Source organism: Myxocyprinus asiaticus, chromosome 47 (assembly GCF_019703515.2).
Source record: "Myxocyprinus asiaticus isolate MX2 ecotype Aquarium Trade chromosome 47, UBuf_Myxa_2, whole genome shotgun sequence".
Classification (NCBI taxonomy): domain Eukaryota; kingdom Metazoa; phylum Chordata; class Actinopteri; order Cypriniformes; family Catostomidae; genus Myxocyprinus; species Myxocyprinus asiaticus.
Window position 1 is genome coordinate 15,713,339 of NC_059390.1, and position 17,350 is coordinate 15,730,688.

General features: G+C 38.6%; 2 protein-coding genes across 3 annotated transcripts; one reads left to right on the forward strand and one right to left on the reverse strand.

The window, feature by feature from the left end:
* The first annotated feature begins 613 nt into the window (after window positions 1-613).
* kiss2 (kisspeptin 2) lies at window positions 614-3,271 on the forward strand. The gene is made up of 2 exons (XM_051691040.1): window positions 614-722; window positions 2,997-3,271. The coding sequence occupies exons 1-2, from the start codon at window positions 614-616 to the stop codon at window positions 3,269-3,271; spliced, it is 384 nt and encodes a 127-aa protein (XP_051547000.1).
* A 330-nt stretch (window positions 3,272-3,601) lies between these two features.
* ldhba (lactate dehydrogenase Ba) lies at window positions 3,602-11,214 on the reverse strand. 2 transcript variants are annotated; one of them, XM_051691299.1, is made up of 8 exons: window positions 11,059-11,214; window positions 7,723-7,859; window positions 6,406-6,523; window positions 6,119-6,292; window positions 5,747-5,920; window positions 5,391-5,508; window positions 5,130-5,253; window positions 3,602-4,285 (listed from the first exon to the last, which is right to left on the reverse strand). In XM_051691299.1, the coding sequence occupies exons 2-8, from the start codon at window positions 7,849-7,851 to the stop codon at window positions 4,118-4,120; spliced, it is 1,005 nt and encodes a 334-aa protein (XP_051547259.1). In that variant the 5' UTR covers window positions 7,852-7,859; window positions 11,059-11,214; the 3' UTR covers window positions 3,602-4,117. The 2 variants fall into 2 exon arrangements, with proteins under 2 accessions (XP_051547259.1, XP_051547260.1); XM_051691300.1 differs by lacking the exons at window positions 7,723-7,859; window positions 11,059-11,214 and adding an exon at window positions 6,728-7,704.
* Window positions 11,215-17,350: the final 6,136 nt, after the last annotated feature.

Consider the following 17,350-nt stretch of genomic DNA (forward strand, 5'->3'; position numbering starts at 1 on the left):
TCTGACAGTGCGGACTCATTTGAATAAGCTATTTATTTGTTTTTACGATATCCATGCTGAAAGCAAAACGACCATGAATCTTCCCTATTCTCCCACAAGGATGCGCCTTTGTTTTCGGTTATTGAAAATGACAGTAATTGTACAGCATTTTTCTTTCCACAGACGCTTCATTCGTGTTTACCAGGTGCATGCAACTTATTTTACTTTCAGATTCTATTTTTCTCTGAGACGGAATGTGTGAATCCTATATTCAAAATCTATGGTGATGCGCATAAAAGCGTGCAGTTATTATGGCAGAATTTCCAAAGGTTGCGTTTTGCAGCAGAACCTCAGCAGCAAAACACGTTATTTGAATAAGTGGGCTTCAAGGAACAATTTACCACTGGATTTCCAAGAAAAAAAAAAAAAAAGAAAAAAAAACAGTAGATAAAATATTCTGGATTCGGATATAGAGACGTCCTATTCGCCACAGACAGTTAAACATGTAAAATAAGGTCAGAGGATGTCACTGTCGACCATGCTTTATATTGAAGGAGAAGATCAGAGCATTGGTTTGTTCCCTGAAGACACAGAAAGGCGCAGTTGTGCTCCATAAGCTTTAAAATTCAGCAATATGAAAATCAAGGCACTTGTTCTTTTCCTGTCTGCAGTGATCTGTCAGTCAACAACTATGAGAGCACCGTTCACATACATGGATACACCTGAGCGCACCGGCATTCCAGGTACATGAATTTCTGAATTATTATTATTATTATTTTAAATACATGTTTAAAAAAAAAAAATAAAAGAACAACTAGAATCCTTTGGTACCCACACATATAGTCAAATAAAAAATAATAAAAAAGTAATTCTGACTTTATTTCTCGTTTTTGCGACTACCGATGATAGCACACATCACCTAGACGTCTATTTGATGTGTGTGCTCATCTGCAATACGTCTATAAGACGTATGTCAATAAGAATGGATGTCAATGAGCAGATGTCTTTAAGACGTTTAGGATTTAGAATGTTTGTACATGTGACCTTTTTAAGATGTTTAGCAGATGTTAATAAAATGCGATGCTTTCCAGACGAAAAGATCTAAAACAGAAATTGACAATTTTCAAAATAGCAACTTTATATTTCGATTTTGCTACTTTATTTCTTGCACTTAACTCGTTATTGTCACTTTGTTCCTCGCAATTGCGACTTTATTTCTCGTAAGTGCGACAACTGATTGCCACTTTATTTCTCGCAGTTATATCTCCCCAGATGGCACACGTAGGGGCGTAGCTACTGGGACACAGCTGCCAGTAGGTGGCTGGCACAGACCCAACACTTACAGTGCGGTATTTATATATTACAGTATATATTAATATACAAGTATTATATAAGTATATTAATATACAAGTATTATTTACTTTGATTATTTGTGGTATTTTAAAGATTCTAGTACTGCAAAATAATTGCAAAATTAACTGCAAAAATAAAGGGCATCTTGTGGAGCACTTGCTTCTGTTTCACACATGACAATTAAAGACTGAGCACAAGATGGTCCTAAATAAATTGACAATTGCGCATGTGCACAAATTTATTTTTTACTCTGTGCTTGTACATTGTGGGATTTAAATGTATCCAAGTGGCTCGAGTGTTTTGACTACGTTCACCAAAATTAGTTCCGATCCATTTAATGATTCGTTCAGTGACCATTTCTGGTGATGCCAGAAGGTGGTGACAAATTAGTGTCTTGTGTGAAATTAGTCACTGAATCAACAACTCAAAAGAAAATTGTAATCCTTTAAAATATGTATGTCTGCAGACCTACAAAGAGACTTCAGGTTTTATGCATTATAAGAACAAAGCAAATGTATAATTTCCCTACTCTTTGTGAGCTGCTGAGCATAACTTTTATCAAAAGACAACAACAGTCTTATAATTATGAGTTTCAATAACGCCCGTACGTTTTCATTTATAAAATAGTGTGTCTGCATATCTCTTCACTTCATTAAAATGCCTAAGTGTTCTAAGAGCACAGCAGATGTATCTTTTTCCTACAGTTTGTCGACTGCACACCAACAGAGGTAAAAAACAGGAGCTGATATTAAAAATAGCTTTACATATTTAACACAGATCTAGTAATCTGCAGAAATTGGCAAAAACATCTGATTCAACTATTACCTCACAAATATAATGTAAAAAGCATAACTTAATGAAGACTAAGGCGCTGATATAAACTCCACTTATGTGTGCTTGTTTTTGTTTTCTGCAGTGCATTTCACGTAATGCTGCCAATCAAGAACGATATGCCAATAAATAACTCTCATTTGTCATCTCTAGATTATTAATTTAGGTCAACATCAATGCTGATAAAAAAAAACATGGATAAATGAGCATTGTTGAAAGCAGTTTTGTAGAAATGAAAGAAGCCGCATTGATTAGACTGTCTGACTGATGGCCTATAACATAAGTGTTGTTTAGGCTCATGAAACTCACATGTGATTGGCTGGATGGTTGCTCAGTCAGCCCAAAGAAACAAAATACAAAGAATACTGTATACAAATCCACCATTTGGACTCGGTATGGATTTAGCTTGGAAAAGTGCCGGGGACAAAAATCACCTTTTTAAAGTGTGTGTGGGGGACCTGTCCCCCACGTCCCCCACGGCTGCTACGCCCCTGCCTACACCTACATATCTGAGATATCTGGAAAGATAGAAACATCTTAAAAAGATCAGAAGATCATAAACATCTCAGAGACATCTGCTGAATGTCTTACAGACGTATTGTAGTCTTATAGACGTATTTTTATGCTATCAGGGTCTTAATTTCACTTTATTTCTCGTAATTGCGACTTTATCTGTCAGTATCTCGCAACTGTGACTCTCTATCTCGTTTAGCTACATACATTGTTACACAAAGTTGCATTTCCTTGGCCAACCCCGGGATAAGAAGCTTTTTATAATGAAGAAAATCAATGTTTCCCGCATTTATGCAGTAAAATGATATCTTGTATTTCAGATTCCAAGCCAGCAAGATTTCATCGCTTTCTTTCAATGGAGCGAAGGGAATCGGACGATCCTAGCACTTCGGACGACGCAAGCCTTTGCTTTTTCATCAAAGAAAATGACAAATCGAGTCAAATTTCCTGCAAACATCGGTTAACACGCAGTAAATTCAACTACAATCCGTTTGGGCTGCGCTTTGGAAAACGAAATGAAGCGATAACGGACAGATCCAAACACAAGCACCTGCTGCCCATGATACTTTATTTGCGAAAACCAGAGACTTCCTGAAAACAGCTCTTCTATCACATCCTCATCAGTTGGATGGTTAAACTGTTGGTAATTATTTCAGGCACATTCTGCCTTTAATTTCTCAATTATGGAATTTTGTGTCGCACTTGTTTGTCAAGTTAATGTATTTGTGCAATAAACGTTTTATATTATTTAATAGATTTATTAAGTAAATCAAATGTTTTGATTTCATGATTGTTGGGATAAAAGTTAAGATTTTACCTATTCTTATTTATTTGAAATAAAGGTTTTCACCACAAGAAGGTTCTAAATATCTGGATTTGTACCTATACACATCTGAAGATCAATAATGCGGTCCACAAATGCAGATTTGGTCAGGTTTCAACAGGTTTATTCATTTTTGAACTTTAGTTGTCATCTTTTACACTCATTAATATGACTGACACATCCAATATGATTCAGAAGACAGAATACATTTGTGTCCATTTTACTTCGGTCCTTCCTCCTCTTGAATTAAGTAGAGAAAAACACATTAGAACTTTCCCTAATGATCTCACTAAATTATGCCAAGAAGAAGAAGAGAGAGGTGTGGGTTCTTTCTTCATTGCCCACACAAAGTGACCAAGTTAACAAGTGCAATTGTGAAGAACCTTTGGAGAACCTGAAGTTCCCCTTTGATCATAACAGAATCATATTATCAGAAGAGACGTTCCTCATTTTGGATTATTATGCCTACATGGATCACCATGGAAAAAATAGTTCAAAAGTAACCATACCCAAAAGCAAGTGAGAAGGGAGGACAGAGCTAAAGTGTGTTTAAAGATTCTGAGGGAGTGTGTTAAAGAGTTATGGACCAGAGAGCGTGTTGTGCCCTCTGCGGATGTTCTACAGGTCCTTCAGGTCTTTTTGGATGCCCCAAAGAGTATCTGCGCTCTTCTTGAGCTGAGCGATTTCTTCGTCAGTCAGGGTCATGTTGATGACACTGCCCACTCCGCTGCTGTTGAGCACACAAGGCAGGCTCAGGTACACCTCCTCACTGATACCATACATGCCCTGCAGGTAACACAAGAGCCAATATGTTATGTTAGAATGCATTAGAAAAGGAAATATGGATACAATTGGAAAAATGGAATAGTATAATTCTCAAACATTAATGAATAGTTCACCACAAAATGAAATTGCAATCCCAGATGTGTATGACTTTCTTCTGCTGAACACAAATGAAGATTTTTAGAAGAATCTCTCAGCTCTGTAGGTCCTCACAATGCAAGTAAATGATGGCTAGAACTTTAAATCTCCAAAAATCACAAAGGCAGCATAAAAGTAATCCAGTGGTTTAATCCATGTTTAAGAAGTGATATGATAGGAGTGAGAAACAGATGAATATTAAATTCTTAAATACACTTTTTACTACAAATTTATACCTGCATATGCCTGAAGAATGCGAATTGCCCAAAACAACAAAAAGAATGTGGAATTGAAAGTGGACATTTATAGTAGAAAAGGACTTAAATATGTATCTGTTTCTTACCCACACCTCTCATATCACTTCTGAAGACATGGATATAAACACGAGTCATATGGATTACTTTTATGCTGACTTTATCTGCTTCCAAAGTTCTGGTCACCATTCACTTGCATTAAATGGACCTACAGAGCCGAGATATTTTTCTAAAAATCTTCCTTTGTGTTGAGCAGAAGACAGAAAGTCATACACATCTGGGATGGCATGAGGTTGAGCAAATGAGAGAATTTTAATTTTTGGGTGAACTATCCCTTTTAGTCTCCTATGCAGATAATTGTGAAAGAGGGATTCATTCAAAAAGTGTGTGAATGCCGACAATCAAGGTGGTTCAAATCATGACAATTTATGGGTGAACTATCCCTTAACACTCACTTTCACCATGGTGGAAACAGGGTGGACCCTGCTCAGGTTCTTCACCAAGCTCTCGGTCAGGTCAGCCACACTAAGGCCGATGGCCCAGTTGGTGTATCCCTTCAGCTTGATCACCTCATAAGCACTAAAAGACAACAGTAATTAACTGACCTATACTTTTCCATCCATTAATCCACCCTTCCCCTTCGATGTTCAGCTAGAAATTATACTAATCTTGATTCATCCATTTCCCTGATTGCCCATAAATGGGATGTTCTCTACCTGTCTACAACCATCTTGTGAGCTTCTTTCCAGTTCTCAGCATCTTTATCTGTGCCAATATCAGGGTTGAGTTTCTGCAGGCTGACTCCAGCCACATTTGCTCCACTCCATACAGGCACTGTTGAACAGCACAAGAGAACAGCAGCTCATAAACCAACAAGTTCAAGTTCTAATTTCTTTTGTATGAGAAACAACTACACAATTCTGGCCATTAATCCACGTGATGAACAAGATACGTGGCCTGACGGGTATTGCACGTGCTCAGACATGCATTACTTCTACGACACCCATGTCTTCCTTCCCACCCCATTTCTCTCTTTCTACCCTCAACCCCCCCACCCCCAGCTCTCTCTCACCGCTGGAGTCTCCATGCTCTCCCAGGATGTAGCCATTGAAGCTGCTGGAGTGGATGCCCAGTTTCTCTGCCATGATGTGGCGAAAACGGGCGGAGTCCAGGTTGGTTCCGCTACCGATGACACGGTGCTTTGGCAGACCACTCAGCTTCCAGGTCACATAAGTCAGAACATCGACTGTAGGAACAGAGACAGTTAGGATTACTACAGGACTTACACTAGAAGGGTTAAAAGACAGCACACACACACACAAAAAAAAAAAAAAAACCTTTTTTTTTTTTTTTCCAACTAACAACTTTACTTCATAAAGCAGTTTCAAGAATTGGTGTAGGCATTATATAAAACAATGTCAGCATGTTCTCAATGTGTGTTTACCTGGATTGGACACCACAATGAGAGTGCAGTCAGGGCTGTATTTGACAATCTGAGGGATGATGTGTTTGAAAATGTTGACGTTCCTCTGCACCAGGTTCAGTCTGCTCTCACCCTCCTGCTGACGCACTCCGGCCGTCACAACGACGATACGGGAGTTAGCGGTCACCGAGTAGTCTATTGGTCAAAAGGTGCAAGAATGAATGTGAAAGTGTCATGGCGATGTATTAAAAAGCATAATCAATATGATAATCTGTAAACAAATAGTCAGTGCCATGCATGCATCTCACCCTTGTCGGCAACAATCTTTGGGGTCTTAAGGAAAAGGCTGCCGTGTTGCAGATCCAACATCTCGCCCTTCAGTCTGTCCTCCACAACATCCACCAAAGCCAGTTCATCTGCCAATTCCTACAAGACACAAAACAGCCAGTGGGGTAACACTTAGGACGATCTCGATAATGATTCTTAAATCCCAAGATCGATCTCTTACTCCATGCACAACCCTCTACTACAATGAGAGGATATCACTTGCATGTGCAACCAAATTTTGCGCTATGCGACTCAAGTGAATATATTTGGCAATTGGCTGGAAAATGTTCAGATTTCACTCACCAGTGATTGTGTAGTATAGTGAAGTATTCAGCAGCAAGATGCTATCACTGCGTGTTGGGAGTAAAAACATTACAAAGTTCCTTTGTAATGCGTGACCAAAGACAAGATACATGCAACCCATTTGTCATTGAATAATGTGTCTTTTAATACCCTTTCTGTTCTCCACAGTCAGTTGGTAATCAAAAACAAAAAAAAGAAACATTTAATTCTAACCATAAATAGCACAGATGAGGTAAAGCCATTTGTTTGCATTTAACAAATCAATATAAATACCTGTAAATAGTACAAATTATGCAATTAAATAAACATGTAACAAATATATGCAATACAAGATCATATTTATTGATTAAATACATGGATTTGTTCAATTATAAAAGTTAAAATGTGACCAAAATGATGGAAAACTAAAAAAAATATTAGTAAAATAAATATTTACATAATGTACCTAGCAAGAAGGTCCCCTGTATAATTAACAGCTGGAAGAGAATTTCTTTCATATGTAAGCAAAAGGACATTATAACTGAAATATTCCCATATGAATTGATATCGAATCTGAATTGAATTGAGAGCTAGTAAAAACACTAGTTATAGTGTTACTCTAAATGTGGGATTTTTGTGGCGCTAGTATCACCAATTTAAAAAAAACAACAACAAAAAAAAACAATTTATAATAAAAAATCCTACCATCCAACAAACTCACGCTATCGGTTGAGCCAATGTTTTTATGTCAGATTGGTTTGAACGCTCAAAACAGAGTTCACACTTTTTGTGGAAATCAACCTACAAATGGCTAATTTATAGTTTAGCTGGGACAAGAGGAAGTTTTTAACATTAAACAATTACATCAACTTAAATTACACTGACAAAATTTCAGTTCTCTTGCAAACTAAAACCAAACTAACTAAAGAGTTGAATGTTGACATGCCAAAATTCAAAAGTTGTTGTGTAATCAGTTACATGTAGGAAAGTTGGTGCTTGAGATGAGGCTTTCTTACCCTAAGCAGGATGCTAACAGCACATGCCATGCCCACCTGCCCCACACCAACAACTGTCACTTTGTTCCTAGGGGGCTCAGCAGCGCCACTGGCCAAAGGAGTGATGAGCTTCTCCATTACTGAGGCCATGATCTCCACTGTAAGCAGGGGAGAGAAAATGTTCACAAATGTAAAATAAAAACTACGGAGTAAAAACTATCCTCTGGACCATAAATATTAAAAGTGAGCAAAAAAAATAAAAAATAAAAATAAAAATGCTATCTGTGCTGTAAATGTTAACTGGTGAGATCTGGGTTAAATTAAAAATAATAATAATAATATTATATATATATATATATATATATATATAATTTTTTTTAAACTTGCCTTGGCCAGAACACTAAAGCTGGCCCAAGGTAGAGTAAATCACCCCATTCACAATTAGGCCCTGGAGTCTGGTCACTCTGACCCCCTTCTAGATATCTAGACAAACTAGGCGTGGTTCTTCACAGTGGAACTACAAATGTTGCAAGATAAATTTAGATAATTTTTCAGCTCAATTAAGGATTTTAAGGTTTGGCCAAGACAAACATCCATATCACGCAACTTTATCTCTGATATTAACCAAGTAATCAAAAACCAAAAACATCATTAAAAGTGCATACTTCAGCATAGGGATGCAACGATACCATTTTTTCTCTCCCGATCCTATTCCAAACCCAGAACTCTCAGTATCTGCCGATACGATCCGGTTAAAAATGTCAGTATCATAGCTGATACCGATCCAGGTATCAGATCGGTGCTCTCCTACTTCAGCAAACAAATCTTTACAAAGCTTCTTGATAAATTTATTTTGCATGCTGTGCTTAGTGTTACTTTGGAAAATAATCACTTTAAAATGCCATTACTTAAAATTAACTATGAAGAACAGACAGGACACTTGCAGAGTCTTCTTGAACCACCCAATCAATTGAATTACAACCTAGACAAACCTAGATAAGACATCACAGCACTGGCTCATTTGTGACTAATTCTCAATGCACTCAAAGCAAATATTAGTTACTGCAATCTTAAAATATCAGACTGAGTGCATTTTTCCTTATCTGGGCCATGGCCAGCATGACACACAATCATGCAGTTCTCGATACGGTAGCACTGTGCCATTATCTCAAACCCTTATCTTGAATTGCTGATAATTAATGTAAACAAATTAGTGGATGAAGAGTCTATTGTTTTATGAGCTCATACTGCTGTGAAAAATCCCTCTATTTTTGGTCTCAATGGGCTTCCAGAAATAAGTATTGTCAAGTATTGAGCTCCATTCATATCCTCATAGGCTATTAAAACATGAGAAAGCCATAATATTGGGATAGAAGAAAGTAGTGTAAACAATGCCAACCCAAAAGAGAGATTTTAAACGTACTGAAGGCTTTCTATCAGAAGGCAACTGGATGGGAAACAGAACTGGCAAATAAAGGTTGTAAATTGCTAAGTAAGGTTACTTGGTTCATAAGAGCTCTAACAAACACACAGTTATAAATAAATGAATGCATGAATAATAGAACAGAAAAGGTGTGAGAACTGTCTCTGCTAAAGACCCTTTGTCAAAGCAGGGCTAAAAAATGAGCTATAATAAAATCATCATCATTAAAAATAATAAATACAATTTCATAAGAACTTTTATGAAACATAATTATTCATTTTAGATACAATAATAGTAGGTAGCTTGCGGGCATTACATAACGGCACATTGCACAATAGTTTTAAAGAAATATGACAATTAAAATTACGATTTTAATAACTTTACAGCTAAACACTCCAAAAATTGGCCCCATACACTTCAAATGCAAGTACTTCACTGTAACCTCAATTTTTGCTTTTTTAAAGAAAAGGAGGGACAAGTCAAAATTATTTTATGTGGTCATCAACATTATGCCACAAATGCTGCCGATGAAGCTTAAAGGGATAATTCACCCAAAGATGAAAATTCTCTCATCATTTACTCACCCCCATGCCATCCCAGATGTATATGACATTCTTTCTTCAGCAGAACACAAATTATGATTTTTAGAAGAATATCTCAGCTCTGCAGGTCTATGCAATGCAAGTGAATGTGTACCTACATTTTGAAGCTCCAAAAGCACATAAAGGCAGCATAAAAGCAAATCATACGACTCCACTAGTATGATCAATGTCCTCAGAAACAATATGATAGGTGTGGATGAAAAATAGATCAATATTTAAGTTATTTTTTACAATACATTTTCACTTTCACTTTCTTTTGTTTTTGGTGATTCACATTCTGCATGCATATCACTTCCAAAGGAGAATTTATAGTTAAAAAAAAAAAAAAGACTTTTTATTTTTCATCCACAACTATCAAATCGCTTCTGAAGCTATGGATTTAATCACGTGAGTCATATGGATTAATTGTATTGTTACTTTATTTGCATTTTGGAGCTCCAAAATTTTGGTACCCATCCACTGACCAAAAAGAGCTGAGATATTCTAACAATTTTAATTTGTGTTCAGCAGAAGAAAGTAAGTCATACACACCTGGGATGGCATGAGGGTGAGTAAATGATTAAGGTAAACTTTCATTTTCGGGTGAACTAGTCCTTTAGCTTGTATTAATCCAGAAATATTCCTTTAAATTTGATTCAGCGCTCATTAACCCTTTTATGACGCAACCGTCCTTATGACGTCCTTGACCATTGGGATGCTTGCAGCGATTGCGTTTGAAAACAGACAGAAGTGTCTATAATTACGCCTTTAATTGGGCTACACGTAAAAGATGTTCGAGTAATGCATATATTCGTAGTTTGGCATCCGACCATTCAAAGCCAATTTCATGTTCCGCGTGCATGGATTCCACCATGTACATGCGCGCGCAGGGATAAAAGTGCATGATGCGTCAGCGTCCTTGCTCATTTTAAAATATTGTTAAAAAGACCGTTACATCTGCACCGTCTGTAGCCCAGTGCCTCTAATTCAGTGCCTCAAAAGACGCTAAATGTCAATATGAGCTGTTACAGTAATGTTTAAATCACAATGTAACCGTTGATTTTTCAGCCCCTTTACAACGTCAGCAATACACGACACTAAAATGGTTACTTCGCACCATGACGACGGTATTAACAGAATGGTAATTCAGAGAACTGAATCTGACTAGACATACGCGAAGCAATAAAACAGCATCAAACACTGGGCCTCAAATTTGATCATCTACACGCAGGGCAATGGGCATGTTTAAAGCATCCTAGAGACTGCGCGATTAATTATATAAAACACGTGGTTTGCTAGCAATAAAACCTCTCTGGGATCATACATGAAAAACGAAATAGCAAGCGTACATACATTAGTTGCAGGGATGTTAAATGTGCGTATCTCCTTGGCTGCTGAGAACCGGTGAGAGTGAGTGTCCGCGTGACTCGTGCAGTGTTCAGGATTTGTGCGTTTAGCTCTACGCTATGTTCGTATGCGCGCGGCGCAGAAAGAGTATGACCTGCTGCAACCAGTGCATGCAATGCACTTTACTTATTTGAGGAATATGAGAACGACAGGCCCGGCCCACTTTCCCTTTTGAAAGTTGTGTCAAGGATTTAACATTTGTCGCCATAAAAATACTTCCTCTTCAATCATCTTGCACTTTAATGAGATCTGTATTAGGTGATTGCAAAGTCTCTCCATGATGCAACATATCCCAAACATAATCCAATGTTAAATCTTACAATTAAGACATTGCAATAACTCGTTTAGATTGTTTTTGGGGCATACAGATCATACAGGATGTGGGTTGCTTAATGGAGTCCTTGAAACTGCATTGGGGCTGTGTTTTATTCAACCATGAACTGTAAAGGCTTTGAACTTTGCTAGTAAACATCCAAATCCAGGTGACATAATGAGTAGTCACTTGTTGGAACTCAAAAATTATCATTAAAACATCCAGACAATCTGTGAGACTGCTTGGCCCATAAAAGAGTTAATATATATATATATATATATATATATATATATATATATATATATATATATATATATTTGGATGTACAGATTTTGCTCTTATGGAAAGTAATTGGTACTTTTATTCACCAAAGTGGCATTCAACTGATCACAATGTATAGTCAGGACATTAATAACCTGAAAAATTACTATTACAATTTGATTTTTTTTTTTTTTTTTTTTTCAGAACTTCTTAAACTACTTCAAAGATTTCTCATTAAAAAATCCTCCATGTGCAGCAATGACAGCTTTGCAGATCCTTGGCACTCTAGCTGTCAGTTTGTCCAGATACTCAGGTGACATTTCACCCCACACTTCCTGTAGCACTTGCCATAGATGTGGCTGTCTTGTCGGGCACTTCTCACGCACCTTACAGTCTAGCTGATCCCACAAAAGCTCAATGGGGTTAAGATCCATAACACTCTTTTCCAATTATTTGTTGTCCAATGTCTGTGTTTCTTTGCCCACTCTAACCACACTTTTAAAACCTAACTAACTAAAGAGGTGAATGTTGACATGCCAAAATTCAAAAAGTTGTTGTGTACACTTTTTCTGTTTGAAAATTGGCTTTTTTCTTTGTAATTCTTCCCATAAGGCCCGCACCCCAGAGTCTTCTCTTTACTGTTGTACATGAAACTGGTGTTGAGCGGGTAGAATTCAATGAAGCTGTCAGCTGAGGACATGTGAGGCGTCTATTTCTCAAACTAGAGACTCTGATGTACTTATCCTCTTGTTTAGTTGTACATCTGGTCTTCCACATCTCTTTCTGTCCTTGTTACAGCCAGCTGTCCTTTGTCTTTGAAGACTGTAGTGTACACCGTTGTATGAAATCTTCATTTTTTGGCAATTTCAAGCATTGCATAGCCTTCATTCCTCAAAACAATAATTGACTGATAAGTTTCTAGAGAAAGCTGTTTCTTTTTTTTGCCATTTTTGACCTAATATTGACCTTAAGACATGCCTGTCTATAGCATATTGTGGCAACTCAAAAACACAAAGACAATGTTAAGCTTCATTTAATGAACCAAATAGCTTTCAACTGTGTTTGATATAATGGTAAGTGATTTTCTAGCACCAAATTAGCAATTTAGCATGATTATTCAAGGATAAGGTGTTGGAGTGATGGCTGCTGGAAATGGGGCCTGTCTAGATTTGGTCAAAAATTACTTTTTCAAATAGTGATGGTGCTGTTTTTTTTTACATCAGTAATGTCCTGACTATACATTGTGATCAGCTGAATGCCACTTTGGTGAATTAAAGTACCAATTTCCTTCCGAAACCAAAGCAAAATCTGTACATTATTAAAAACTTTTAGCCGCCAGTGTGTGTGTGTGTGTGTGTGTGTGTATACATATATATATATATATATATATATATATATATATATATATATATATATATATATATATATATATATATATATATATATATATATATATTACTCAACCTTTTAAAATAAAACACTTCCATGTAGTCTGTGAACATGCTGTAATTTTCAGAACTTCAAGCTATAATACTCTCTCTGTTGACCTATATTAAAAAATAAGTGGCTTTATTGCATTTGGGAGTCACATGAGTTTGCATGAGACCATTATGAGAAAAATTTAAAAGTTGTACATTATAAGTATTTAAATGAGTATGAATCTGACATGTTTCTGAAGCATCACACTTTAGATGTTCAATGTTGTGCTGGTATCATACATTTTTATGAACAGATGATACGTATCTTTATGGCAGGTATCTTTTTGGATGTGTTGACAGAGTACTTTAAATAGAACTCTTGCAAATACATAAAATATTTTCCTTTATTATTTCTCTCAGAATAAAAATGACCCATTTAGTTACGGCATCAAATGTTTGTGCGTTGCCACCTCAGAAACAGCCTTCTTGTTTTGTGAACAAACAAGACTTCCTTAAATCCCCAGCATGGGGACCAGTGAGGCCTCAGATCCACCCACTAGCTAGTCCAATAAAAACATTTGTCAGCCAGAGACATCTGACCATCATTAAGGGCACTGTATCATCGGCTACACAAGCTTAGAGAAGAATTCGTATTTAGACATGTAGACAGATAACATGCAAGAGAGAAAGAAAGATGATAGAGAGAAGAAGAGTATAAGAACATGAGAGAAGTAGAGAGGGAGGGAGATTGCTGGATGCCTTGTCTTGTCAGTGTTTGGTTTTGTGGCAATATTGTGTAATAGGCAATGTATATAACATACTGTAACTGTTAGTGCCCCTCTATGTCTTGCCATGCTGAGAGTCATTAAAATAGAGCCGCTATAAATATACTAGAGACGGTGTCTGAAACTTATTGCATTCAAGCCCTTTTCAGCCGTGATATACTGAATCCGAATAGTACAAACGATGACTTTACGCCAAGTGTGAGGATTTCAGAAGTCATAAATAGCGTGGATCAGGATGGCTAGATATACTCCAGATTCAAAGATTAGATTGGCTGAGTGATCTGAAAATCTCTAGTCAGCATAGTTCATGCAGAAATAAATCAATAGTTGATTGCCCGCTAAGCATGCTCATATTTATCAAAAAACTGTCAGTCTTGCTATTTTTAGACATATGGGTCTAAATATAGTATTTTGCAAATACTTAAATACAAATACCTGTCATGTCATCAAAATTAGTTTTCAGACATCAGTTGAGAAATTAAAGTCAAATATTTGTCCGTTGCCATGGTTTGATAAACTTATTTGGTGTCTAAACATTACCAGTATCTCCAACCTTACAGGTTTATCCCTCATGAACACTATTATAGTTCACCTCATTCATTCCCACCAATCAGTGACCACAATCCTACTACCCAAACAACTAATGGCCAATCACTGGCCTGCTTAAAACTGGAGAACAGAGATTTTGTTCTACGTGAGGGTAATGAGGGTGGTTGGAACATAGTACATTTCCAGGATTCACTTCAAGGACATACTGTAGGAGAGTTTAATAATTTAAGGAGATTAATAATTTCAGAGATTGACAGAGATCTTTCGAGAGCAAACGAAATTATATTATTGCATATATACTCTACTTTTGTATTATTTTGTATCTATTATCTGCTGCCTCAAAACCAAAAAAGTGGGTTAATTTTTATCAGCCTCGTTCTTTTTTATATATGGTATCAAGTTTTTAAAGATTTTAAGGCATGTTCTAGCAAAGGGCTCTGCATTTCTTCACAGAATATTGCATTCAGAGGCTGCCAATCCATTCTAGCTATGCATGAACTCATATGACCCACCTAGTACACTGCATACTATTTCAAAATGACCTCTAAAAGTAGAACAAGGGCAGAGACAAAAGTGTGTGTGAGAGAGAGAGAGAGAGAGAGAGAGAGAGTGAGTGAGACAACACATTAGCATGCACACGCATGCACAAACACATGGAATGTGGTATTTGCTCACACTCTTCACTCTGGTGACTGCACTGCTATATATACAGGTGTTCATCTCATCTTATATCCTAATAAAAGTATGCAAACAGTATCTTTTGCAAAGACCCGGTCAAAGATAAACTCAGGGTGTTACACTGTAATCTTTATCACTCTTCAGCTAATGACAGATTGCAGTGTGTTAATTGAGTTTCCAAGAAGAAGATACGAAAAGTAGCTTTGAAGTGGTAAGTGCTTAAAAAGGATTTCACAGAACATGATTTCTTTTTTTCTTCTTCTTTTTTTTTCTCTCCTTTTCTCCCCAATTTGGAATGCCCAGTTCCCAATGCGCTCTAAGTCCTCATGGTGGCGTAGTGACTCGCCTCAATCCGGGTGGTGGAGGACAAAGCTCAGTTGCCTCCGCGTCTGAGACCGTCAATCCGTGCATCTTATCACGTGTCTTGTTGAGTGCGTTATCGCGGAGACATAGCGCGTGTGGTGTCTTCATACTATTCTCCGCGGCATCCACACACAACTCACCACGCTCCCCACTGAGAGTGAGAACCACATTATAGTGACCACGAGGAGGTTAACCCAATGTGACTCTACCCACCCTAGCAACTGGGCCAATTAGGTTGCTTAGGAGACCTGGCTGGAGTCACTCAGCACGCCCTGGATCAAACTCGCAACTCCAGGGGTGGTAGTCAGTGTCTTTACTCGCTGAGCTACCCAGGTCCCCCAGAACATGATTTGTATCTTAATCTAATTAAAAATTTCATCTAAAAACTGCTGCTTTGTGAAAAACAAAATTTTTCAAACGTTGACAAACTCAAATCTGACTGGTATAATTATATTGCTCATCAGAACAGCCACAGATTACTACGCAGTCTTATAGGGTGTATATGAATGAGCTTCTAAAAGTGTTATAAACAGCTGCTTTAATATTCTGTGCTCATGTGTTCACTAAAAGGGTATGGGACGAGGAGGAGGGTGTGTGCACGGCCGGTGCTGAATAAGATGATCAGTGGGAGAGCGAGATAAAGGAGAGCCGGAGATGCCAGTTCAAGAGAGACGCACTCGGCCACGCTGCATGTGTGTGTTTGTTTTATGCTTTACATTAAAATATATGTTGACTGTTCAGCTGGTTCCCGCCTCCTCCTTGCCCGTCCTTTTACTGTTACAGTTGTGCCAAAACCCGGGAGGGAGGATGGATGCGCCGTTGCAGAGTCCTCACTGCTGCCATCTGCCAGGGGACAGAGGGATCGCTGCCGAGAGCCGGAAAAACCGCTGTTGTCCGCCGAGAAGGGGAGGAGTGCTTCTGTCACCAGGGGTCGTGGGCTTGCTGCCATCCACCAGGGGAGGAGTGAGCTGTCGTCCGCCAGAAGGCAGAGGAGCGTTTGAGGACCGGGTGATGGCGTGTCTGGGGACCGGCAAGCAAGTTTTTCTCTCTCTTTCTCTCCCCATGCCTCCCCTCGTCTCTCCCCCAGGTTCCCAGGAGGTAAGGTGGACCACCGGATGACAGAACGGCTGGAGGGGCAGCGTCAGGGGGGTGGGTGGAGGAGAGAGGAGAGTAAGTCAGTCCAGTGGCACCCGGCCTGAATCGGGCAGGGGAGGAGTGTGACGAGGAGGAGGACGTGGCCGGGCCTTGAATGTGCATGGCCGACACTGAATCAGATAATCAGCGGGAGAGCGAGATAAAGGGGAGCCGGAGACACCAGTTCGAGAGAAAGATAGAGAAGCACATGGCCACACTGCATGTTTGTGTGTTTTTTTCTCACCTTTTACTCCCCAATTTGGAATGCCCAATTCCCAATGCACTCTAAGTCCTCGTGGTGGCGTAGTGACTCGCCTCAATCAGGGGCGGAGGACGAATCTCAGTTGCCTCCCCGTCTGAGACTGTCAATCCGTGCATCTTATAATGTGTCTTGTTGAGCGTGTTTCCACGGAGACATAGCGCCTGTGGGGGCTTCACGCTATTCTCTGTGGCATCCACGCACATCTCAGCACGCGCCCCACTGAGAGCGTTAACCACATTATAGTGACCACGAGGAGGTTAAGCCAACTTGACTCTACCTACCCTAACAACTGGGCCAATTTGGTTGCTTAGGAGACCTGGCTGGAGTCACTCAGCACGTCCTGGATTCGAACTTGCGACTCCAGGTGTGGTAGTCAGCGTCAATACTTGCTGAGCTACCCAGGCCCCGCATGTGTGTGTTTGTTTATGTTTGTTTTATGTTGAGTTTTGCATTAAAACTTCGTTGACTGTTCAGC